Genomic DNA, 27,197 nt, shown 5'->3' with positions numbered 1-27,197 from the left:
ATACTCTTATGGCTACCCTGCACTTACAATGTCTATGGTTTTGCTTCGACACTGTAGGGGCATAGTGCTCATGCACATATGCCCTCACCTGTGGTATAGTGCACCCTGCCTTAGGGCTATAAGGTCTGCTAAAAGGGTGACGTGCCTATGCCACACGCAGTGTGAGGTTGGCATGGAACTCTGAGGTGAGTGCCATGTCGACTTAGTCATTGTCTCCCCACAAGCACACACAAGCTGTGAGGCGGTGTGCATGTGCTGAGTGAGGGGTCCCCAGGGTGGCATAAGACATGCTACAGCCCTTAGAGACCTTCCCTGGCATCAGGGCCCTTGGTACCAGGTGTACCATGGCTGTGCCAATTGTGGAAGCAAAGGTACAGTTTAGGGAAAGAACACTGGTGCTGAACGTCCCAGCACACTTTCAATCATAACTTGGCATCAGCAAAAAGGCAAAAAGTCGGGGTAACCATGCCAAAGAGGCATTTCCTTGCAGGCCTGTTTAGCAGGATTCCAGCACACACTCAGTCAAGTCAACATCAATATCAGGCAAAACGTGGGGGCGAGGGTTGACCGCAACAAGGGCTAGTTTCCTACACCTAGGCACTGTCCTTCACCAAGGCACTTTTTTTATGAGTGAATTGGTGCTGTGTCCTTTCTTATTTGTGGTGTACTCCGAGCTTCATCTCTGGTTTTACCAAAATGTCAAATGTAATAAAAATATCAATGTTAGTCATCTTTATGACAGACAGATACTGTGCTACTGGTTCTCGTAGGAAAATGCTGTAAATAATATTTCTGTGAACAGGTTCTTGTGAAATTTAAGTCCATGGAACACAGCTCAATAAAAACCAATCAGAGACCGACTTTTTTATTTTTAAAGAAAAGTGCAATCTGTGCCTTTAACTGAACAGACAATCTGTGCCTTTCTCTGAATGGTTTCTTTAACATATATCAGACACTAAGCAAGGGCACTACCCTATTTCATTCTCACAAACCTGACCAAAACCCATCTTTTTAGTGGATGGATCCTTCATTACGTTTCGGACATGAATGTCCCCAGATGTCTGACTAAATCTGGAAAGTTTTCAGCTGACATTCAACACTGACGCCTATTGGTACCAATTGACATCACAAATAGAGCCATGTGATCTCTGCCGCTGATGTCATCAACGCTTTATAGAAGAATTGTTGCTAGTCACATAATTTCCTTTCTTTCTGTACCTTTATCACTGTGGATCAAGAGCTTTGAACATTTTGACAGTTGTTTATCAGCAACTGTGAAGAAATGTTGCCTTTTTTGTGAATGTCTTCTCAAAAATCATCAGGCATTTAGCAATTTGCGAGTTGCAGAAATCAGATGTCTGTGGCAGATTATCCTAAGGTTTATATGGAGTCTAAGCTAATCCGTTACACTTTTCTGTTATTTATGTGCATTGATGAATCCGGTAACTCTTAGTGAGTGAGGGAGTGGCTGTCGATGACTTTGTGAATGGGAAAGATCTCAATCCCAATCTAGGGGATGTATCACTAAGTGGCATAAGAAACATAAGAGCAACCATTCTTCCAGGTGTAGACAACATAAGAAATCATAGGAGTCCTTGATCTCTAGTTATCTAACCCATTATTTACTCTGTAGTAAAACGTGCAAATAAGCTTCCCTCTTGAGAGTGAGTCTTTGAAGCAGCTTGAGGCCTCGGGTCTTGATAGTTTTATTTAGCCCTCTAAGTACTGGTGTGCCTTTGAGGAGCTTCCAAGGTGATGTCGGTGACATTTACTCTTGTTTTTTCAGTCAGCAACAGCTGCTCCGGCTTGGACTGTTTTATGCTTCCTTCAGAACATGTAGAACGCAAAGAAAAATAAAACAACCAGTGTCATTCAGTTGTCTTGGTAGGACTGGAACCAGATTTCAATTTCAGGCTTAATGGGAAGCAGCCCAAGTCAGATACGCCAAGCAGATTGGTCCCGGTGAAAGTATGAAAGTCAAAAAATTCAAATATGTTTCTAAGTGGCAAGTCAGAATAGGACTTTGTCACTTTTGGAGATGAAAATCTTGCCAACTCAGAATGGGAGGACTGTTCTTTCACAGGTGCAGAGATCTCTGCACGGGACGAAGCTGAAATCCAATCTGATACTCTGGACTGCTACTGTGAAAAATACTTCAAAAGTTTCCAGACTTTCTTCTGGCACCCAAAGAACCACAGGACTGTGCTTCTAAATCCCCCAGATCCTCAGAAGAAGGCACTTTCAGGGTGTCAGGCAGAGGCCAACAAAAAAGTCCAGTTCAATTCTAGCTCTGGTCAACTGGGATTCGTAACATGCATGTCCTGTTCAGCTTTTTTGTTTTTGGAGACACCCAGGGGATCAGCTTTATGATCCTTGTTGGAGGGGGTTCAACCTCTTCAGGTCCTGCTCACGTGCCAAATATGCAAAGTGCAGCAACCCAGTTCCCTGGTTTCCTTCCACACGTCCTGCAGGGTTCTGAGGGCCCAGCTTCGTAAAGTTCCCCAAACTGTGGGTGTGGAACATCCTAAGACACTCCCAGTTACTCCACCTACATTTTCAGTAATTCAGGGTTGCCTTCCTGCAAACAGGTCCAAAATGCAATGTGTCAGGGCAAATCCAGGATGACCGATATCTTCAGCCAGGCTAAACCTGGGCTGTGTGAGCTGGGAGTCTGTATGTGAGCATACTGTGGAAATTGCTAGTATTCTCTCAGATGTAACACTAAAATCCAGTTTGAAGTAGACCATGGAATCACAACAAAAAGTGAGACAAAGTACTCTGCTTCATTAACCAAACAGGGGATATACAAGCATTGTGATTAAGGCCATTTAATCCCTTTAAGTGGCACAGTAGTTTTACAGGTGCCTCGGACGGGCCGGTCATGCAAGATTTGACACTGTTGTGCCAACGGGAAGGGCAGTAGCTCTCTCTCTCTGAATATTCAGCTGAACTTAGATCGGTCATCCCTTCCCAGTAAAGTCGAGCAAACAAAGTGGCCCCTTGGGAGAAATTTCACATCTTATTACTAGCAGGACAGCAGCTGCAGACGAAGGGTAATTAGCCTGTAGTGGTTTGGGCAATTAAACACAGCTTTTGTGAAACGTTCCAATGCCGAAATAGTTGGAAAACATCCGACTTTACCAGTAATTTGGATTTTTAAAATAGGAACAGTTCTTGAACTTTTTCTGTAGTTGCTTCCTACCTATAATGCAGAAATAGAGATTTCATCTGCCTTAACAATATTTCCTATGGGAATCCCTAAACCAATACAGTGAAAATAGCTTTTGGTGATTTATTCACTGTAGGCACATGCTAATATTAATTTAGGCATGTGCCACTGCAAATTCAAGACGGAATGCACCCTCTCTTATGGGCAATGTAATTTTAGGGGTGATTTATGTAGTGCTTAGAAGCAAGCAAGGCTTTTTCAAGCAAGTCCTTGACAAGAGTTTATTTTATCTGACAGAGGTTTTTATCTGCAGATTCCTTACCTTGGAATAATCCCCGGAGTCAGACTGGACATGTAAACTTTTCAAGCTGTAGCTCCATGCTGGTTGGGGACGTCATCCGCAGCGGAAGTGACATGTATGGCCCTTATATAGGAGCCACTGCAGCTCGCTGACAACAGTTCTTTTCCTTCCATGTCAGCCAGACGTTTCATTGAAGATTTTTTCTAAACGTTATCTCCTGGTGTTATAGGGATGTGGCCTAAAAAGCCAGCAGGTTCTAAACCCAGTAGTACTGGTTACAGGCAGATGTCTATGATAGACCCACACCTTGGTTGTCTTTGGTACTTGGAGCAGGACCACAATTCTAGGACCTGCGAGAACTTCCACACCATGCACCCGAAGGCATTGCAGGAGCGCTCTTTAAATTTCCTCGCCACCCAACGTCGGACGAGCCCACGCAGATCTAGATTCCAGTCATGTGGAGGGTACCTGACGGCTCACAAAGCCATTCACGATATTGGTAATCTCAGTCTAGTTGTCGGGTAAGTCCCACAGAAATAAAAAGTCCAAGAAGTCAAAGAATTCTTTGACCTCACCGCACAGGTCAAAGTCTTCGTATGAGGCGTGGGAATGACTTAGCAAATCAAGGCCTCGCTCCTACATGTCCACTGCAGAGCCTGTGCCTCCCAGAGCTCGAGTCATCCCCGCTCAACTCAAGCAGTTTTATGAGGCCATGCACATCATATTGGAGCAGTCTGGCCCTGTGGAGCACCTTTGAGCCCCACTGGATTGCCACTGGCGGGCTCGCCCGCTGTTGGCCCCCAGGATCCAGAGCTGCTCCTCCTGCTAGACCACAGCCTTCCTAAGAGCCCGCTCCAGTGGTGTTCTTCTGGGCACTGCCGGTGGCAGGGCTGGCCCCATTGTCATTCCCGACTCTGATACAGAGCTGGATGGGCATCACCCAGTGCCATTTCTGGGGCCATGTCCTCTGAGTCAGTCAGTGCCTTTATCTTTTGACAGGCCTGGAAAGGGAGATGATTGGGAGGGGTCTCAGATCCTTATAGTTACTCTCACCCCCTTGTTGGACCCAAGAACAACGGGTAACGAGGAACTGGTGGGTGCCAGTGGATGGGATACCTCACTAGACAGTGACTTGGTCTCTCCCTCTACGCCAGAAGGGGCTTCCTTTTTCATGGTGGTGCAGAGGGTCTCTGAAGTCCTGGACCTTCAGCTGACCTCGGTAGCAGTCAAGACAAGCGTCTTGACAGAGGTGCTTCAGCCGGGAGTGCTCCCTCTGAACCTCTTCTCCCATTTATGGATGTCTTACTTGGAGCCTGGCCCAAGCCCTGCCCAGGGGCTCCTGTGCACAGGACAATTGCCCACCAACATTGCCTGGCTCCTAGGGGGCACCGTTTTCCTTAACCTGCACCCCACTCAGGAGAGCTTGGTAGTCCAAGCCTCCACCTCTAGAGTCCGCCATGGTGCATTCCCTACCCCTCTACCGGATGGAGAATCCAAGAGGCTGGGCACCTTTGGCAAGAGGACATTCTCTTCCGCTAGCCTAGCACTGTGGTCAGTGAACACCGCATGACTTTTGGGCATATATGCCCACATTGTGTGGAACTGTGTTGCACAAGTGCTGTCTGTAGTATCGGAGAAGGCCCAAGGCATACTTGCTTAAGCAATTGCTGATGGGCGGGATGCAGCAAAGTTCACCCTTTGTTGGGGGCTGGACACGACTGACTCACTAGGCAGAGCGATTGTGTTGGTGAAGGCTGAGATCCTGGACCTTCAGCTGTCCTCAGTGGCAGTCAAGACTAACATCTTGATGAAGGTTCTTCAGCTGGGAGTTGAGTTCCCCCTCTAAACTCTTATTCCCATTTAATGAAGCCCTTACAGATGTCCTCCTTGGGGCCTGGTCCAAATCCTGCACAGGACAATTGTCAATCACCATAACCACGCTCCTGGGAACCCCAGTTTCCTCACCGAGCACCTGATGGTGAATCCACAAGGCTGCATACCTTTGTCAAGAGGATGTTCTCTTCCGCCAGCAGAGCACGGTGATCAGTGGACACTTAGGGGGTTACAACTTTGGAGGAGGTGTTAATCTGTCCCAAATGTGACGGATATACCACCAGCCGTATTACGAGTTCCATAGGATATAATGGACTCGTAATACGGCTGGTGGTATATCCGTCACTTTACCGTCACTTTTGGGACAGATTAACACCTCCTCCAAAGTTGTAATCAGGCCCATAGTGTTTAGTTTTTCCACAATGGACCTTTCAAATGATACAGAATGGAGCCATTCAACACACATCTCAACTCAGACGTACTGATGCCAATCCAGAACATAAAATAAATCATTCTGTATATCTGATTAAGGTTCTTGAGCGGAGGTCAGGTAAATCTAGTTTCAGTACAGCACCATGACCAGAGGAATAACCTGTATTAGTCCCTTGAAAGTGTAGTGGTGCAACCTCCTGAAATGTTATACAGATGAAAACTTTCACTCCAAAGTTGTAATAACCCCCCTAATGCCTTTTGGGCCGATTAAATCCACACAGTTTGGGCTTTGGTTGTGCAAGTGATACCCATGGTTTCAGACGAGTCCCGAGTGATAGTGTCACATATGATTGCAGATAGCAAGAATGCAGCTCTGTTCACTGTGTACTGGACACAACCGGCTCGCTATGCAGATCATTTGCATCCTTGGTGGCACTCTAAGACGCCACGCCTGGTTGAGAATCACTGGATTTTCGGGTGGATGTCCAAACTTTCCTTATGGATGTGCCCTTTGATGGCTGCTGCCTCTTTGGCGAAAAATCTGACTCAGTGCTGGGGCATTTTAAGGACAGTCAGGCTACTGCCAGGTCAATAGGCTTCTCTTAGGGCCCCCGCCAACCGCAATTTGCTTCTCACCTCTTCCATGGCTACAGTAGGTGCCACCAACCATGTCCTTTCCTGCCCAGCCACCAAGGTCAACAGGCTTGCCAGTCTTTTTGTGGCTGCTGACGCAGTTCCCACGTGGGACCACCATCCAGAGGACGACCCAGCCTGCCACCCTCCTCCCCCCGCAGCCTACAAATCTCTTTAGTTGCCCTCATATCATCATAGGCTCCCAGTGGGGTTTGGGGGCAGGATCTGCCATCACCTGCTCCACTGGCTGAACGGAAAATCGGACAAGTTGGGACTCTGGATCATTCAGCAGGATTACTCCATCCCCGTTTTGGAACGTCTACAGCCCATGCCACGGTCTTTCAACTGGCTGACAGAGGATTACCTCTGCTCTGTCAGGAAGTACCAACTCTTTTAGCCAAAGATGATTCAGAAGTAGGTTGCGGTTGCTATTCCCGCTGCTTTCTGTTGCCCAAAAAGGACAAAGCCCTCTCCTGTATTCTAGACCTGTGCCCTCTCAACTTCTTCCTAAAACAAAAAAAACAGAAGTTCAAGATGCTCACATTGGCTCAGGTTCTGTCTGGCCTCAACCCTTAACACTGGATGGTACTGCTGGACTTGCATGACTGTAGGCCACAAGCATTATCAGTTTGCTGGGTTTCCCTTTGGCCTTACCAGTGCCCCTCGAGTGTTTACCAAGAAAATTTCGATGGTCGCTGCACACCTGCAAAGGTCAGGGCTTCCAGTCTACTCCTACCACAACAACTGGCTGTTGAAGGCGGTCTTACCCCAGGTGGTCGTCTCCCACCACCAGACTACGGTGGACCTCCTGCACTCGCTGGGCTTCACTATAAACATCCAAAGTCACACCTGACTCCCTCTCGGACACTCCCTTTCATCAAAGCTGTTGTAGACACAGTGCAAAGTCCAGCTCAGTGAGTCCAGTATATGTGGGGTATGATTCCAGTGTTTCAGCCTCTATCCTGGATTTCAGTGAGACTGACTCTGAGGCTTTTGGGTTTCAAGGCCTCCTGTGTCCTTCTGTTTACGCATGCCTGTTGGCATAAGCAAGTTCTACAGTGGAACCTGAACTCCTGGTGGGCACAGCATGAGGGGAATCTCTCTAACCTGTTCCAGACATCAGAGTGAAATGCAGAAGACCTGCGTGGTGGCTGGCGAGCTGCTTTTGCGTCAGCTGCAGACCCCTCTGCCTTCCCTAACCAGAGCTGCCTGTGGTGACAGGTGCATCACTCCTGGGCTGGGGAAGCCATCTGGGAGCGGTGGAGATCAGCGGTCTCTGGTCTCAGGCGGTCACAGCTTCACATTAGCTTGCTGGAGCTGAGAGCGATGCAACTGTCTTAGAAAGCCTTTCTTCGAAAAATGGGAGGCTAGTGCTAGTAGTCGGACACCACCACCACCATGTGATACTACAGCAAACAGGGTGGGGTAGGGTTGTGGACCCTATGTCAAGAGGGTATGCATTTTTGGACATGAATGGAACGTCGGGGCATTTCCCTGGTAGATCAACATCTGACGGGCTCTCTGAACTTACGAGTAGGCTAACTCAACATTGATGCATAGCAGATCACAAATGGTGTCTTCATCAGGAGACGGTGCCTGGTCTCTTGCAAGACTGGGTAGAACCTTGGTTAGATCTATTCGCCACCACCGAGAAACACGCATGTCAGCACTTCTGCGCGCTGGAGTTTCCAAAGCCACTCTCTCTGAGACGCTTTTCGTCTCAAAAGGAACTACAGCCTCCTGTACACATTTCTGCCGATACTACTCCTGCTCAGAGTTCTCAAGACGTTCAGGAATGACCGGGCCCAGGTCGTTCTTGTGGCGCTGGATTGGGCACAGAGAGTATGGTATCCCGAATTCCTGAGCATCTGTCCTCTGATCAGTCTGACCATTAAGGAGGATCTATTGTCACATCAACAGGGCAGAGGCCTGCAACCGAACCGGCACATACTGTGCCTTAATGTTTGCAGATTGAGCGGCAGCAGTTGACAGTGTTTAACTTTCTTCCCAAAGTTTGTGATGTCATTCTGGCACTCAGGTGTCCCTCAGCCAAGTCAGTATTCACCTGCCATTGGGAGAAGTGTGTGACTTGGTGTTCCTCCAAAGATATTGATCCCCTTTCTACACTCCTGTCCCAGGCTTTGTTGATCTTTCTTTCCCTGGCCCAGCAAGGCTTTTCATTGGATACTGGAAAAGGTTACCTTTCAGCCATTTTGTCTTTCTTGTGGTTGTCTGACCAACCTTCTCTTTTCAAATATCATGTTGTAACTCGATCTTTAAAGAAATGTCCGCACTCTGTCCCTTCACAGCTATTCATCATCCTCCCTCCAATGTCACAGCAGTCTGGTCATGACATTTCTGATGTGTGCTCTTTAAGCTTGTATAAAACTGTCTTAGTTTACTCAGGAGCAAAAATACTTTTTTGTGGCCATAACATCGACCTGGATGGTCAGTGAGCCGCAAGCTCTTTCTGTGCACCCTCTCTACACGACATTCTACCTAGACAAGCTGGTACTTGAGAACTTGTGCCTCCTTTCTTCCAAAAGTAGTTACACCTTTTCATGTGGGTCAGAATATCACCTTGCCTGCCTTCTGCTCCACCTCACCCTTCCAAAGAAAAGGAGAGACTCCACCATCTGGACCCGAAAAGAGTGTTGTTCTACATTGATCATAACTGGGAGTTTGGGGTGGATAATCAGATATTCATTTGGAGCAAAAAGGAAAAGTGATGCAGAAACAGACCATCTCACTGTGCCTTATGCTCTGCATTAAAATCTGCCGCACACAGGCCAAAAAGCAACCCCTTGAAGGCTTGTGTGCTCGTTTCACCAGAGCCAAGGCTGCGACCACTGCTTTAGGCGAAGTTACAGTCCTGGACATTACCAAAGCTGTAACATGGGTATCTTTGCACATGTTTACTGCCTGCACAATCAGGTCTGTTTTGAAGAGCTCTTTGCCTGCTCAGTCCTGCAGAGCTTGGTCAAGTTAGTTTGCAATCCCACCTACAGGGAGGTATTGCTTGGGTATCTATTCTAAGGTAAGGAATCTGTGGCTAGAAATCTCTAACAGATGAACAAGTTACATACCTTTGGTAGTGCTTTATTTGGTAGAGAGACTATCTAGCTGCAGATTACTTACCGACCGCCCATCCTCCCCTCTCTAATAAACTTTTCTGCAAAGGGTAGCCCTTCTGAGGCCCTTAATGCTTGCACACCAGTACACTAGCATACTTCTGTGCTCCATGCTTCTGCCGCACAAAGGTCATGAAAAGAAACAGATGCTCTGAGGTGGCGCCTATATGGGCATGTCACTAGTGACATAAAATATTCCTTTTGAAAAACCCCTGCTGCAAATTGCAGAAATGAATTACAGTTTTTCAGTCTGCCTTTGGAAGACAACAGGGTCGATGATGTGCCTACTGGGTCTGATGGTGTTTTTTTATGAGCCGTATTCCTTGGACACCTCATTGGATGTGGCCATTACACTAGTGTTTGAAAAGACAATATAATTAATACCAAGGTAGACTAAAGGGTGCCCTAGTTATCTCGTCTAATTTCCTCTGAATGCTTCTCTGGTGTAGGTTTTTTTCAAATGTTGTGGGAGCGTTTCCATGTAAATGACTCCACCCACTCCACGGTTGGAGTGTTTATTTATACAGGTTGTTCATAAATGTTACTTGTCCTGGAAAGAATCAAAGGTGTTAGAGACAACATTCAAGCTATGATCTAGTTAAAAAATAAGAGCAAAAGACAAAAGGCCCAGCTTAGCTGTGCTTAAAGGCCCAACAGAATTGTGACTGGGCTGTAGGCATCAGAATTGGTTGTGGCATGATTTCTGCATCGGTCACAAGTGGAAGCAGAATTAATTAGTTGTGATGACCTGTTTTGTTGTTGTGACAGCAAGTTAGTAGACCTTATTGCCTTAAGAAGCACAAGCATTGGCAATGCCATTAGGTCTGGCCTTAAAGGGATGTAATATGGTAATGTGAAGCATTACAAGTATGTAGCATGGAAAAAAGATATGTATTTGTGTGGAGAACCATAAAAGAATACTGGTGTAAGTTAAAAGGTCAGGTTTCAGTTGCACTGTCAGGCCAAATGAAACAAAATATAGGTAGGTTAATGTCTGCCCTCCTCCCATTTATGCTGCTGCCGAGAAAAACACCATACATTATCTAGTTTTCTCGGACACTTTAATAGAGTTAATTTGTCGTGTGTGCCCCTGAAAGTTCAAGCTCAGACAGCTAGATAAATAAAATGATCACAGCTGTTAGAAGGGGAAGAATATTTTTTATTTTAAAATGTATTGGTAGCATTCGCAAGAGGACCACTGGCGTAGCCTTTGATGTTTGTCCTCTGCATTTCCTCTAAATTCAAAGTTTTTTCCATGCAGTTCACATTTATGTGGGTGCACTTATTGTTGATTGCTACACATTGGAGCTAAAGAGCATAGATTAAAGATGTATTGAATCTAAGCTGGGCCATCCTTATCCACTTCGTATGAAGGAAGATTAAGCTGTTGTGATCAGCTTTGTATTGATTGTAGCAAGTGTTCATAGTAGTCGGTCATTCAGACTAAGTTGTAATTTTCCAAAGTAAGACATTTTTTTATATTTTTGCAGATTATTAGTGGTAGACGAAATATATGTTCCTTTGCCCAAGAATAGTTATGGTTAATATTTATATCAAAGTAAGCATGATTGATGTTCTACGTTTTGGACAGGTTAAAAAATTGTTTGCAGATACCTGCTCCTGCACAGGGGAAAGGAAATTAGCAGGGGAGTTGCTAGCTATAAACTTCCACTAATGCAAAGGAACACTAATTAGTATATTATCACTGGTTTTGTGTGGGTCTGTTTAAATGAGGTGAGGGAAGTAAGCTTTTAGATTCATTGCTGTACCCTCCATTTTCTAAAGAGCTGTATTGTCTGCAAGGGCTTAAATCCTTTTGTTAGCTTTTTATTTTGTGTTATGGTTGAGTAAAAAAGAAAAAAACATTTCAACTAAGTTTTGTAATTCTGCCATATAAATTACGGTGTCCTCTCAGTCGAAATGACCAGTCAACATGTGGTCCATTGCATTGCCATCTTGACTGTACATAATTGACACATAGGTATTAATATTGCACAACACCTAATTTCAGTTTATTTTGGTATTTCTTCACTGCAGGGTAAATCCCCATCCCCCCGAGCAGCACATGCCTGTGCTGCGGTTGGAAACAGAGGATATGTTTTTGGAGGGCGATATCAAGTGAGTGTTTGTTTGATTATTTAACTATATCATCTGCTTGTGCTTGCTTTTATTAACTATTTTCTTTTCTTTCAGGATTCTAGACTGAATGATCTGTATTACCTTAATTTTGACACCTGGGAGTGGAGTGAAGTGTGAGTAATGTTTGCTAAAAACAAGTCACACATAGGCCAATGGTATAAAGCATGCAATTTAGATTATACTTTTGTATTGTGTGAATGTTTGTTTTAATATTTGGAGGAGATACCTAAATTGCCTCATACTGAGAAGCTAGTGAAAACAATTGTTTTTTTCTCAGGGTATTTTGTTCCTCCTTTATGGCCCACTCTTTCTATTCTGCTCTATTGTTTGTTGATATTTTTATGTCAGGCTGACATCATTATTGCAGTGATTTTTTTTTTCAAATTCTTCTTTATATCCCCTTTTTGCACTTCCTTTTACTTTCATTTCCTCCTACCTCATTCTCTTTCATTTGCTATTCATTTTCATTTCCTTTTATCACTGCGTTTTCTGTATTTTTTCTGGTACAGTTAGGATAACTATATAAAACTGTTAAAGTTGATCAGTGTCTGCTGAAGACAAGTCTTCTTTTTTTTTCTTTTTTAAATTCATTTTATTATACACCGCGTGCCACACAGTATACACTTCGGAGACATGAAATTATGTCTTGTGAACGGGTGCGACTGAACACAAAACCTTCTCTGGACCAATCTAAGAAGGATCAGCCATGCCTCATTTCCTTTCCCCACCATCTCGCCCAAGCTAGCTGCTCCGGTCTCGCCCCCCCCTTTTCGGGCCTCACCCACTTCCTCTCTTCCCACCCCTCTTTTCACACGCCCTGGGTGGCATTCCACTGGCCCCATGCCTACTCCCATTTCTTGGGACAGCCCCTGCTTTGGTAAACTACCCTTTCCATTCTACAACAACAGTTCATATCTGCAACCCATTCCTCCACTCCAGGTCGGTGTGAGGCCCCCCCACGCCCTGGCCACATTTCTCTTAGCCACCACTGCTGCTAAATGTAGCCATATGCTTTGATATTTTGTTCATTTATTATCCCCGGGAATAGACAGGAGTAACCACCCAGGGCCCTGCTGGACTGTACCGCCTATAAATCGCGACATTTCATTCACCAATTCACTCCAACACAAATGTATCCTAGGGCAAGCCCATGGAATGTGAAAGAATGTCCCCGTCATCCCGCACCCCCTCACACATATTTCTGACTGGGATCATCCCATCCGCTGCAACTGCATCCGGGAGAGGTATGACCTATGTAAAATCCAAAGGTGCACCAGGCGAAATCGGGTTTGAATTGTAATTTCCTTGCCACTTTTAAGGGCGTCCACCCATTCATCATCATCCATGGAGCCTACATCCTCTTCCTACGCCATTCTCAACCGCCTATTTGGAGCAGGGGAGTTATTTGTCAGTTTCTTATAAATTGTTGAGATTGCCTTCTCCAGTATCGGCTCTGTGAGGACCCTGTCCTCCAGTAGTGTCATTTCCCTGATTTGCTCCCTCTCAGAGGTGTCTACGGAGCACGTGGCCCAGTCGCAAATACCTGTATCGTTCAGTCTCTTGCATATCAAATTCCGTCCACAGACCCTCAAAGGGTATCAAGGCATTGTCTCTCCAAACGTCACCTAGGTGTTCTGTCCCTAGCAAAGCCTATCTGGAAAAACCTTTCATTGCACTCACTTCCTTCAAGTGATCGCTGGTCCAAAGTGGGGTGCATGTGTACAGGATCTCCCCTTCACCCAGGTAGCGATTTGCATCTCTTCTGGCCCGCACCACTGCCATTGTATTGGTCGGCAAATTTTGGACACCTCGCTGGCGGTATAGAACCCTCTTGTAACCCATGATGCCCATTGCTTCTCTGTCTACCCTATAGGCCAGTTCCGTAGGTTTCGCAATGCCCACTCATTAATTGCCACCAGCTGGGTCGCCCAGTAGTACAGTCTGGCATCTGGGATCTCAAGCCCTACCTTGTAATTCTCCCCCATGGAGCTTCCTCAACGCTATACGTGGGAGTCCTCCTGCCCATAGCATAAATCTGAGGACCTGGTCAATTTTCCAGAAGACCCCCACTGGGATTGCCACTGGTGTGTTCTGAAACACATACAATAGCCAGGGCAGGGTCATCATCTTATACAAAGCCGCTCTGCCCATGAGTGTTAGCTGCAGTTGCCGCCAGTGCCCTGCATCCCTCGTTAACCTGTCAAGCTGCGGGACCAAATTCCTCTGGAGGAATTCTTGCGTGTCTCGCGTTATGTATATCCTAAGGTATTTAAAACCAGCGGTGCAACTGGAATGGTGATATGGGGAAGTAGACTGGGGGTCCCTGCTGCTAGAGGGTAAAGCACTGACTTATCCCAGTTTATACAGTAACCCTGCGTGTTCTTCAGAAATGTGGAAGATTTACAGAAGTCTATGGAGAGAGCTAGGTCCATGACATATAGTAACACATAGTCTGCGTATAGGGAAATGCGCCCCCCAATCATCCCTCCTCCCTCCACACACACCCCGTCCCAGAATTTCCCAGACCAAGGGGTTCTGTCGGATCCAGGCTGCAAGCAGCTCTAGGGGCAGCGCCAAGAGGATACGGTAAAGCGGACATCCCTGTCTTGTTCCCCTCTATAACCCGAAGGTCCGAAAAGCCGTTCCATTTACTCTCACTCTCGCCAGTGGTTTCTGGCAAAGCAGTTTGACCCATTCACAAAACTGCGGACCAAATCCCATCTTCCGAAGTGTTGCAAACATGTATCCCCGCTCTAGACAATCTAATGCCATTTTGGCATCTACAGCCAAGAGGGCTGTCTGGGTGCCCCCAGAAGCTTGGTCATGTGGAGCACTCCGTATAAGTGACAGATATTAAGCTAGGTGCTTCTACTGGGCATAAAACCTGATTGCTCAGAATGAACTATAGAGGCGACTACTGTCAGCAACCGGGTTGCTATAACTTTAGCTAACACCTTTGCCTCCACATTCAACAAGGATATAGGTCTATAGGATACGCATGCCGTCACTGGCTTCCCTGCCTTGTGTATGGCCATGATTGTTGCTGTTATTTGATCAACCGGAAGTTGTTGGTTTATCAGTGCCTCCTGGTACATTGTGGTGAGATGTGGGGCCACTTTACTCACCAGCTCTTTAAAGATCTGCAGTGAAAGCCCGTTTTGGCGCGCAGCCTTCCCAGATTACAAAGTCCTGAGCGCCCCTCCTACCTCCTCTGCCATCAGATCTCCCTCCAGAGTCTCCTGCTCTTCCTCTATAAGGGACACAAAGGCCACATCTTTGAGAAGGTCGTCACAGTCTTTGTCTGTCATAAGAGACCTAGTGGTGTTTAAACTCTCGTAGTAGGAGGCAAAGGCCTACGCTATTTCTGAGCTCGACCATCTTGTCCTCCACTATCTTGCATTCTCCTGCTGTTCTTGGTCTCGCCTGTCCAGCCACGCTAACCGCTTACTTGCTTCGTCTCCAATGTCATACAGCCTTCTCTTAGTGGCCAGGGTATACTTTCTAGCACCGTCGTCAGCCAGATCACGTAATTCTGCCTACTTATTACGTTTCCACGTTTATATTTACCAATTGACCCACATAATCATGCTTCACGCACCTCCACCACCCCCAATTCCAGATGATACTAATCCTCTTTCGACTGGAATGCAGATCATAGAGTCAGGGCAAAATTTCAGTGTGCTGGAATTATATCTACGTTTGGAAAAAGGAAAGTGACACCTCGGAATGTGGCATAAACAATTTGATACTAGTGCACTAAACACTAAATGTCGTATCTTTTAAGTAGTCCTGTTCCTTCTGCCCAGGCACCCCTGCACCACAACGTTTCATTACACAGGTTAATTATGTCATCTGACGAATACAGTTACAATTTGGTGTGCTTGTGCTCAGGTGGGGTCTTCTGCTCCTTTAGTCAAACAGTTGGGCAAAACTCAGGAGGTCGTGGTTATTGTGTGATTTCAACTGCAACATTGTCTAAACGGGGTTACCCAATTGCAGACACTTTAGAGAGTTCCGAACTAGATGTCTCACTCCCTGAATTTGAGCAAGGCACCAGATACCCTATCCTTAACCCACTCTATGCACTTTCCATGAAAAAGATCACATTTCGCAAAATGCATCTCTAAAAATTATAATTGAACCATTGTGAAGCCAGCAAACACATGAAGACCTTGAAATGCTCCCGATGAGATTTGTGCCAAGGCCCCAGTTTTGTGCAATCTTCGAGACAGTGAGTTAGAGTCATGGAAGTAGTTGGTGCAGCAGAGGTATACAAGTGAGTTTGAAACATGAAGTTTTGTCATTTGGTTGCATACTAATATGCATTTATTTAAAAATGGGGTTTGTTTTAATTTGGATGGAATTGTGTAGTAAATTATTTTATGGTACTTTGTGGTTAACATGCAAGAAATTCACCTCACATACTTGAAATATTTCAATAGCAGCTTATCTGAACTGGTCACATGGATAGGATCAGTTTCTACTTAAAAATTAGTTACTTGATGTGTTGCTTTTTTTTCCTAGAAAAACACAGGGTATCTGCCCGGTGGGACGATCGTGGCATTCTTTAACCAGAATTTCTTCTGACTGCCTTTTTCTCTTTGGAGGATTCACTACTGATAAACAGCCACTAAGTAAGTAAACACTAGTTTGACTAAACTTGCCTATTTGCAGTAGAGGTCATGGAATCGGCCGCACAATTAACCACGCCACTTATTGAACAGAATAGTTAAGAAGAGCCTGTGCCGTTGCAATCGCTGGTTATGTAACAATAATATTCCCTATGGACACCAAGTGTGTAAGCTATCTAACACTAATTTACACGGTTTATTAACGCAAATGTTGTTCCTGTCAAGAATTTTCTGAGATGTACCTCTAGACACCAATCTAAAACCATCCTTACCTTCTGCTCAGTTTTTCACCTTGAACAATGTGCATTTGAAAAAAAAATGGCAACATCAAAGTAGTGTACATTGTTTATACACACGTTACTTATTAGACGCTCGGTGTTTTTATCATGTATTATTTTTGTAAATGCAATTTTTCGGCATAGATTTTCTTACCCTTGTAGTGGAATTCGTGTGCTTCTCACACGACCTTTGTGTTCTTCACAACCTAAGTGTTGCTCTATGATGTGGATTGGTAGGTTTCCGAACTTATCTTTATGTTTGACTTGGCATGAGTGTGCTGTGTCTGCGGGGGACTTCCTGCTCTACAGTGCTAGTGAGCCAGGCTGTTACCTGCTTTGTTGTTAGCAGATGAAATGTACTGTGAAAACTATATTCATCTTTATGATTGGCATCAGTTAAATAAAAAGTTGGTTTATATTAAGCAGTAAATACAATTCACGAAGGAGTGTTAATGTTTTTTTTGTTGATTTTCGTGATCGAATTGTTAATTAAGGAAATTGTAGAAGCTTTAGCACGTAAAGAATGCAACATTTTTAACTGTTAATGGCAATGTTTCATTTTTAGGTGATGCCTGGCTTTATTCTCTTACAAAGAATGAATGGAGTTGCTATGCGAACATTTATCCAGATAAACCAAGGTAAAACCTGACTTTTTTATCAACTATTTTACATGCTCAATGACCGCAATCTTCGGCACAACATGTCTGCAAATACCACAGTTCTTCATTTTCATGTGTATTCTGCTTATAGGGGAGCTATCTAAGATTTACTATGTAAGGTTTAGATATGACTGAAAATATAGGTTGCCGGAGTGCTCACAAGCTGAACATTTCTGTACTAGTTTAGTGCTTTTGAGTGGCTGGCAGACGAAGGGGACCCACCCAAATCCACTAGATGTATTTAAATTCCCAATAGTCATTTTTGAAACTTATCTAACAAACTCGCCTGAGGTGGTTATCTGACAGTCCCGCCTTTGGTCAGCGCTATGTTAAGTGAAAGTTTTCATCTGTATAACATTTCAGGAGGTTGCACCACTACACTTTCAAGGGACTAATACAGGTTATTCCTCTGGTCATGGTGCTGTACTGAAACTAGATTTACCTGACCTCCGCTCAAGAACCTTAATCAGATATACAGAATGATTTATTTTATGTTCTGGATTGGCATCAGTACGTCTGAGTTGAGATGTGTGTTGAATGACTCCATTCTGTATCATTTGAAAGGTCCATTGTGGAAAAACTAAACACTATGGGCCTGATTACAACTTTGGAGGAGGTGTTAATCCGTCCCAAAAGTGACAGTAAAGTGACGGATATACCACCAGCCGTATTACAAGTCCATTATATCCTATGGAACTCGTAATACGGCTGGTGGTATATCCGTCACTTTTGGGATGGATTAACACCTCCTCCAAAGTTGTAATCAGGCCCTATGTTTTTCTTACTCTCCAGAACACCATTTCCTAAGGATGTATGTGCCTTCCACCAATGACTTACAACTATATTGGGCATATTGATAGCACAGAATAATTATGGCTCACCATCCTTTCGATTATGGCCATTAAGGAAGTGCTCTTAATACAGGAATTAATTGTCACAACCTAAACAAACCTTTCGAATAAATTGTAGATGCAAATTCTAGTGGTGCCTGGTGGAATTTGTAAGTGGTGGGGCGTAAAAACAGTTAACGAAGCAAGTGTAAGAAACAAGCTTGTTGTTTCGGTGGATATTCAAACAAGAAAATGTTTATAAACAATTAATGACAAATGGTGCATTTCCCAGTACATTTTCTGTAATGTTCAATGGCATGTGTAGCTGCAGATACACATGCTGTGCATTATCCTGCCATCTAGTGTTGTGCTCGGAGTGTTACAAGTTGTTTTTCTTCGAAGAAGTCTTTTCGAGTCACGGGACCGTGTGACTCCTCCCTTTCGGCTCCTTTGCGCATGGGCGTCGACTCCATCTTAGATTGTTTTCTTTCCGCCATTGGGTTCGGACATGTTCCTCTTCGCTCCGTATTTCGAATCGGGAAAGTTAGCTAAAGTATTGAAAAATTAGACGGTATTGTTATCGCTCAGTACCGGTTTAGTGTTAGTGTATCAGCACCGACATCAAGACCGCTTCGGTGGCCCTTTGGGGCTTCCACTCTTCAGCGAGGCCTGGTCGGCCCAACCACACCCGTCGTCCCAGACTAATGGACCGGACCCCCTTCCGTTTCTGTCCTAAGTGTCACGCAAAGTATCCTTATACAGACCAGCACCGGGTCTGTAATCTGTGTTTGTCACCCGAACACAGAGAGGATACTTGTGAAGCTTGCCGAGCGTTTCGATCCAAGAATCCCTTGAGAGATCGAGCAAGAAGACTGCAAATGGCGTTGAAACCGAAAGAACAGCTCGACGTCGAGGAGGAGGAAAGAATCTCCATCCAAGAGACGGACTCGGATGAAACGACCCTTGACGGGGCAACAAACCGTGAGTAAACCTGCCCGTCCCAAACTCAGGGTCACATCAAAAAAATTAAGGCCATAGGGACGCCACCGCCAGCAGGCCATGGCTTAACCCACCGAAAGGAAGGTGACCAGACATCGGCACCGAAAAAGGCCAAAGAGTTGGCGAAGATTTCCAACTCTGGTCGAGATTCCGGCACCAAAAGATTTTGACACCGAGTGATCGAATCCAACAAACCCCGTAAAAGCTCCTCTGAACCGAAAAAGACTATGACATCAGAAACTTCAGTACCGTAAAAAGCGGCCTCTGAGCCGAAAAGAAGCTCATACACTGCAGAGCAAGGGCTTTCCATGCAACTCAAGGAAAGACATAGATTTGAGCAAGAGTTGGATATGGAAGAGCCTGACCAAAGACAACAGAGGTTACATATCCAAAAAGATACTGGCAAGATTCAGACTTTACCTCCACTCAAATCTAAAAGAAAACTTGCATTTCAAGAAACAGAAATGCAACCAAAGGCCAAAGTAGTTAGAGACAAGTCACCAATACCACAGGTCTCACCACAACCAACCCCACTGCACTCCCCACAATTGTCACCAGTGGGAACACCAATAATGCAGTCACCCACACATACTGGGATGACCCAAGATGATGCTGATGCATGGGATTTATATGATCCACCAATATCGGATAACAGCCCAGAATGTTATCCAACCAAGCCGTCACCACAAGAAGACAGTATTGCATATATGCAGGTACTAGCCAGGGAAGCTACGTTCCACAACGTAGCAATGCACACTGAGCCAGTGGAGGACGACTTCCTTTTTAACACTCTGGCATCCACCCACGCATCCTATCAAAGCCTGCCAATGCTACCGGGCATGCTCAAGCACGCACAATAGGTCTTCCAAGAGCCTGTAAAAGGAAGAGCTATCACGCCTAGGGTCGAAAAGATATACAAACCACCAGACCCATTTTTTATAGTGCAGCAGCTCACACCGGACTCAGTGGTTGTAGGAGCAGCAAGGAAAAGAGCAAACTCTCAGTCGTCAGGGGATGCTCCACCACCTGACAAAGAAAGTCGGAAATTCGACGCAGCAGGCAAGCAAGTGGCATCACAAGCAGCCAGTCAATGGTGAATTGCAAATTCGCAAGCCCTACTTGCACGCTACGACAGGACACACTGGGACGAGATGCAAGACATCATACAGCACTTGCCCAAGGGACACCAAAAACGTGCCCAGCAAGTAGTTGAAGAGGAACAGGCTATATCGAAAAATCAGATAAGGTCCGCATTAGACTTGGCATGTACAGCAGCACGGACTGTCAACACGGCTGTAACCATTCGCAGGCATGCATGGCTGCTTAGTTCTGGATTCAAACCAGAAATTCAACAGGTGGTATTAAATATGCTGTTTAACCAACAACAGTTGTTTGGGCCGGAAGTAGATACTGCCATTGGAAAAAATGAAAAAAGACACGGACATGGCTAAAGCCCTGGGCGCGCTCTATTCCCCACAATTCAGAGGCACCTTTAGGAAACCACAATTTAGAGGGGGGTTTCGGCAACAAACATCTGAACCTTCCACCTCCCAAACAAAACCCAAAGGGGGGGGGGGGTTCGTGGTTCCTATAGAGGACAATTCCAAAGAGGAAGGGGAAAATTCCAGCCCGCCAAACCAAGCCCTAGCAAGCAGTGACTTCAATGTCACAACACTCCAACACTTGTCACCAGTGGGGGGAGGCTAACCAAATACTACCACAATTGGACACATATTACCACAGACACATGGGTCCTATCAATTATCCAACATGGTTATTGCATAGAATTCACAACATTCCCTCCAGATGTGCCACCAAAAACGCACAGACTGTCTCAACAACACTTAGACCTATTACATATAGAGGTCCAAGCACTGTTACAAAAACAAGCAATAAAGCTCATCACCAAAAGGAACAGGCGTTTACTCACTAAATTTCCTCATTCCAAAAAAGGACAAAACGTTAAGGCCTATCTTAGACCTCAGAACACTGAATCTCTTCATCAAATCAGATCACTTCCACATGGTAACACTTCAAGACGTAGTTCCCTTACTAAAAAAGGGAGAATACATGACAACACTGGATCTCAAGGATGCGTATTTCCACATACCCATCCATCCTTCTCACAGGAAATACCTAAGGTTTGTAATTCACGGCAAACATTATCAATTCAAGGTGCTACCGTTCGGGATAACAACAGCCCTCAGAGGATTCACAAAATGCTTAGCAGTACTAGCAGCTCAGATAAGGAGACAGCACATGCACGTATTCCCATATTTGGACGACTGGCTAATAAAAGCCAACACTCAACAATGTCAATTTCACACGCAATATGTCATAGAAACTCTACACAAACTAGGGTTCTCCATAAATTACCAAAAATCACATCTTCAACCATCCCAAATACAACAATACTTGGGAGCAACACTCAACACACAAAAAGCAATTGCCACTCCAAGTCCATAAAGAGTCCAATCGTTCCAAAATGTAAGATCAAGCATACAACCAAACCAACAATACATGGTAAGGTTTGTAATGAAACTACTAGGCATGATGTCCTCATGCATAGCCATTGTCCCAAACGCAAGACTACACTTGCGGCCCTTACAACAGTGCCTAGCAAAACAATGGATGCAAGCACAGGGTCAACTCCAAGATCTAGTGTTGATAGACCGCCAAACACACTCTTCGCTTCAATGGTGGAACCCTATAAATTTAAACAAAGGGCGGCCATTCCAAGACCCAGTGCCTCACGCTATTATCACAACAGATGCTTCCATGGTTGGGTGGGGAGCACACCTCAACAATCACAGCATACAAGGTCAATGGGACAATCAACAAAAACTACTTCACTTAAATCACTTGGGACTGCTAGCGGTATTTCTAGCATTAAAAGCGTTTCAACCACTAATAGCCCACAAACGCATTCTTGTCAAGACTGACAATATGACAACAATGTATTATCTCAACAAACAGGGGGGGGGGACACACTCGTCACAACTGTGTCTCTTACCACAAAGGATTTGGCATTTTGCAATTCACAACAACATTCGCCTAATAGCACAATACATACCAGGCATTCATAATCAGTTAGCGGACAATCTCAGTCGAGATCAACAGCAAACTCACGAATGGGGAATACATCCCCAAATCCTACAGGATCACTTCCACCGCTGGGGAACACCAAACATAGACCTAGTTGCAACAAAAAAAAACACAAAATGCCAAAACTTCGCGTCCAGGTACCCACACCCTCAGTCCAAGGGCAATGCTCTATGGATCAGCTGGTCAGAGATATTTGCTTACGCTTTTCCCCCTCTCCCGCTCATTCCTTATCTGGTCAACAAACTGAGTCAAAACAAACTCAAACTAATACTCATAGCACCAACCTGGTCTCGCCAACCGTGGTACACAACACTGTTGGACTTATCAGTAATACCCCACATCAAACTACCAAACAGACCAGATCTGTTAACACAACACAAACAACAAATCAGACACACGAGTCCAGCATCGCTCAATCTAGCAATCTGGCTCCTGAAGTCTTAGAATTCGGACATTTAAACTTTTCACAAAAGTGTATGGAGGTCATTAAACAAGCGAGAAAACCTACAACAAGACATTGTTACGCAAACAAATGGAAAAGATTTGTTTGCTACTGCCACACTAATCAAATGATGCCACTAAATGCCTCCACAGAAGACATTTTAAGTTATCTATTACACTTACAAAAGTCTAATCTAGCTTTTTCTTCCATTAGAATCCATCTCACTGCAATATCTGTCTATCTGCAGATTACACATACAACATCACCTTTTAGAATCCCAGTTGTTAAAGCGTTTATGGAAGGACTAAAAAGAATCATACCCCCAAGGACACCACCAGTACCTTCATGGAACCTTAATATTGTATTAACACAACTCATGGGCCCTCCATTCGAACCCATGCATTCTTGTCAAATCCAATTTCTAACATGGAAAGTAGCCTTTCTAATAGCCATCACATCACTTAGAAGAGTGAGTGAAATACAAGCATTCACTATTCAAGAACCCTTTATACAAATACATAAACATAAAGTGGTTCTCCGTACAAATCCAAAATTCTTACCAAAGGTCATACCACCATTCCATCTAAACCAGACTGTGGAACTCCAAGCCTTCTTTCCACAACCAGACTCAGTAGCTGAAAGGGCCTTGCATACATTAGACATAAAAAGAGCACTAATGTATTACATTGATAGAACAAAACAATTTTGTAAAACAAAACAATTGTTCGTAGCTTTCCAGAAATCTCATGCAGGTAACCCTATATCCAAACAAGGCATTGCCAGATGGAAAGTTAAATGCATTCAACCCTGTTACCTTAAAGCAAAAAGAGAATTACCCATTACACCATGAGCACATTCCACTAGAAAGAAAGGCGCCACAATGGCTTTTCTTGGAAATCTACCAATGACAGAAATTTGTAAGGCAGCCACCTGGTCTATGCCTCATATATTTACTAAGCATTACTGTGTAGACATGTTAGCAACACAACAAGCCACAGTAGGACAGGCTGTATTAAGAACATTATTTCAGACAACTTCAACTCCTACAGGCTAACCACCGCTTTAAGGGAGATTACTGCTTTGTAGTCTATGCACAGCATGTGTATCTGCAGCTACACATGCCATCGAACGGAAAATGTCACTTACCCAGTGTACATCTGTTCGTGGCATGAGACTCTGCAGATTCACATGTGCCCTCCCATCTCCCCGGGAGCCTGTAGCCGTTTTTAGTTGCATGAAAATTGTAAATATGTAAATATTATTATTATATACACTACGTACAGACATTACTACTCCATTGCATGGGCACCACTAGTATACTCACAACTCCTACCTCACCCTTTGCGGGGAAAACAATCTAAGATGGAGTCGACGCCCATGCGCATTAGAGCCGAAAGGGAGGAGTCTCTCGGTCCCTGACTTGAAAAGACTTCTTCGAAGAAAAACAACTTGTAACACTCCGAGCCCAACACTAGATGGCAGGATAATGCACACCATGTGAATCTGCAGCGTCTCATGCCACGAACAGATGTACACTGGGTAAGTGACATTTTCCATTTTGAATAAAAGCATATGGGAGCATGCCCTGATGCAGAGCTCGCTACTGGTTCCCCTCATTAACAGAACATTCTTATGCAGATGGATGCAGGAAGCTCCACTTCTGTTTCAGTGGTGGTGGCCAACATCTAGACTACACTAACAAAGAGATGATATTTCAGTTAAATGGTTGTGTACAGAGTAGCACTCAGACTAGTGTGCGTAGTTTGTTACCTGGCATGTTTCTGGAATACATGTTAGCTATCTTGTGAATGGCAGTTGAAGGGCATAAAAAAGCATGGGAACTTTGATCTTTGATCGTCATGGCGGTAGGATTAAGTAAGTGTGGGGGTGAGTAAAAGATGTGGCTAAAAAGGCAAAATGTAATTATTTTGTTGTTTTTTCACCTTTGCATAACTTCTTATAAAATAACGCATACACCTTAAGTGAAGACTGAATGCAAGTTGAACTAAACTGCAGGAAATTCACTCTTTTATGTTACGAAACCTCAGTTTGATAATGTGTTCACTGCGGATGTCTGTGTGTGACCATAGAGTCACAGAATTGAATCCTGGTTGGGGTACTAGTGACTTATATATTTGTAATGCTTTGATGTCCCAGCTGGTAACAGAAAATACTGTGACTATCAAGTTATTGCACACAATGTGCTGCAAAATGTGTAAAAAGATTTAGGGCCACATGTACGTATATTTGAAATTGTGATTCCCTAATTGCGATCCCATGCGAATCGCAATTCCAAATGTAAGAAGCTTCATTGAGTTTCTTTTGCCATTCCCGGCGGGTCGCAAATAGACCTGGCTCATTAATATTAATGAGGTAGGTCGCAATTTGCGACCCACCAGGAATCGCAAAAATCACAGGGATGGGGGCCTGCTGGTGTCAGCAGACCACCACGTCTGTGATTGCTTTTAAACTTAAAGGAAAACAGTCTGCGTTTAAAAAGAAAACAAATTAAACGTTTCAGTTTCATTTTTGAAGAGTAGTAGTGGTCCGTGGGACCACTGCCTGCTCTTCAAAAACGTTTTCGCATGCATTCCCTTGGGGACCCCTTCCCCTTTGCGAATGGGTTAGCACCAGTTTGAAATTGGTGCTAACTGCGATTGTTTTGCTACCACATTCAGGGTCACAAAACCTTCATTCATACCATTTAGAGTCGGTATTAGCAAGGGATGCCCTGAACACGCCCCTTGCTAATACTGAATCGTAAAACCCAAAGTGTGATTCGGTAATAAGTTACCAAATCACAGTTTGGGCTTTGTACATCCCAAGAAGCATTTTTCTATTCCCAAATGGGCTGATTCGCTTTGCACATGTGGCCCTTAGTGTTTAAGATAACAAATATTTTCAAGATACACATTAAGCAATAAGGCTGTGTCAAATGTGAAGTTTTTTGTGTGTATATGAAAAGTACAAACTCCAGAACACTTCTAGTTGCAGATTCCTTACCTTAGAATTTCCCCAGGCTTCAGTCTGGATCTGGAGATTTTTCTACAAACTGTACCCTTGCGCACGGTTAGATAGTGTCAGTCGACTCCGCGTCCGTCATTGGCGTTGTGGTTGCGGAATATGACGTCTCTGGTCGTTTATAGGCACCACCCTGGTGTGCTGGCCTCAGTTCTTTTGTTTCCTTGTCAGCCTACGTGCAGATCCAGAGAGAGCTACCCATACAGTCGCTTTTTGACTGGTCTTTCGTCTTTTTGTCAAACTTTTTTGGCTTTTGGTGCGTCAAGATGTTGTCTCGTAAGACCACCTTTAAGCCCTGTGACTCGTGTCACGGTATGATGTTGGTGACAGATCCGCACCTGGTTTGTTTGTGGTGCTTGGAGGGTGACCATGACATGAGGTCCTGCTGCTGGGCCATGAACCCAAAGGTTTTGAGGGAGCGGTCCCTATAGCTGCTTGCTGCCCAGCGTCCAGCTCGGCATCGGTCCCGGTCTTGCTTGAGAGGAGGGTCCCAAGACCACTCGCGGAGCCATCACCACCAATCCTCATGGCACTCCAAATTGTCGGGTCATTCAAGTAAGCACAAGAAGTTGTTGAAGAAGCACAATCATTCTTCAACTTCACCCCATTGGTCGGACGACACGCCGGGGGAGAAGGAACATCCTTGCTCTAGGCCTCCTTGGAGCCTATTTCCGCATCGGCCCTGCGCCTCCCCAAGGTTCCGGGAGCTGGAACCAGCCTTGCCCAACTTAAGGAGTTTTATGAGGCTATCACCTCATTTTTGTGCAGTCCGGCCCTGTCTGGGAGCTTTCTGACCCCGCAGGGCTGGAAAGGACCTCTTTGGGTTCTGCGCTGGCAGCTTTAGCTCTGAGGGGCACCCAGGGATCTGCTTCCAGACCGGCATCGTCGTACCTTTGCGACCTTCCCCGACCTAAGCCTGCGGGTGTCATAGATTCTATACTCAGCGCCGACTCTGACACAGAGTTCCAACTTCGACAATGGCCTTGGTCCCTAGATCGGATACTGTCCCTTATTCTTATGGGGACAAATTTGGTGAGAGTATGAAGGGGTCGCTGGACCTTTTAGTATTCCAGCTGGAATACCCTATGGACTGGGCTCAGGAACTGGGGGAAGCCAGTGGTCTGGATAACTCCCCTGATACTGCTATGCTTTCTCCCCCTACTGTGGCTACGTAAGAGGGGGCATCTTACTCCATTGCGGTGCGGAGAACGGCTGATGTCTTGATCCGTGAGCTGCCTTTGTTGGCTGTCAAAACAAATCTCCTGACTGAGGTGCTTCAGCCTGGGGCTTCCACATTAGAACCCTTCAATCAGTCACTACTTTTATAGCGCACCTTATCACCCATGGGGTCTCAAGGTGCTGTTGTGGGTGTGCTGCTCAATCGAATAGCCAGGTCTTGAGGTCCTCCCTAAACTGCTTCAGTGATGCAGACTGTCTGAGTTTGAGAGGTGGTTTCCGGGCTGCGAGGTAGTAGAAGGATTTTTCCCCTGCTGTGCTTTTTCAGATGTTGGGAATGGCTGCGAGGGCCAGCTGGGAAGAACAAAGTTGTCTGTTGGATGCGTAGAAGGTGAGGCAGTGGTTGAGGTAGGCTGGT

The 27,197-nt window shown here is 45.0% G+C and overlaps 1 protein-coding gene across 1 annotated transcript in view; it reads left to right on the top strand.

Annotated features, from left to right (window-relative positions):
* The window catches only part of KLHDC2 (kelch domain containing 2), a 101,343-nt gene that overhangs the window by 43,675 nt on the left and 30,471 nt on the right, over positions 1-27,197 (top strand). Inside the window, exons 7-10 of the mRNA XM_069208696.1 lie at positions 11,537-11,617; positions 11,693-11,751; positions 16,163-16,272; positions 17,113-17,185. Coding sequence (XP_069064797.1) covers positions 11,537-11,617; positions 11,693-11,751; positions 16,163-16,272; positions 17,113-17,185 — 323 coding nt within the window. The remainder of the gene's footprint in view (positions 1-11,536; positions 11,618-11,692; positions 11,752-16,162; positions 16,273-17,112; positions 17,186-27,197) is intronic.

Source organism: Pleurodeles waltl, chromosome 9 (genome assembly GCF_031143425.1).
Source record: "Pleurodeles waltl isolate 20211129_DDA chromosome 9, aPleWal1.hap1.20221129, whole genome shotgun sequence".
NCBI lineage: Eukaryota > Metazoa > Chordata > Amphibia > Caudata > Salamandridae > Pleurodeles > Pleurodeles waltl.
The sequence above is the reverse complement of the archived record's forward strand: the minus strand, read 5'-3'. Positions and strand labels throughout refer to the sequence as shown.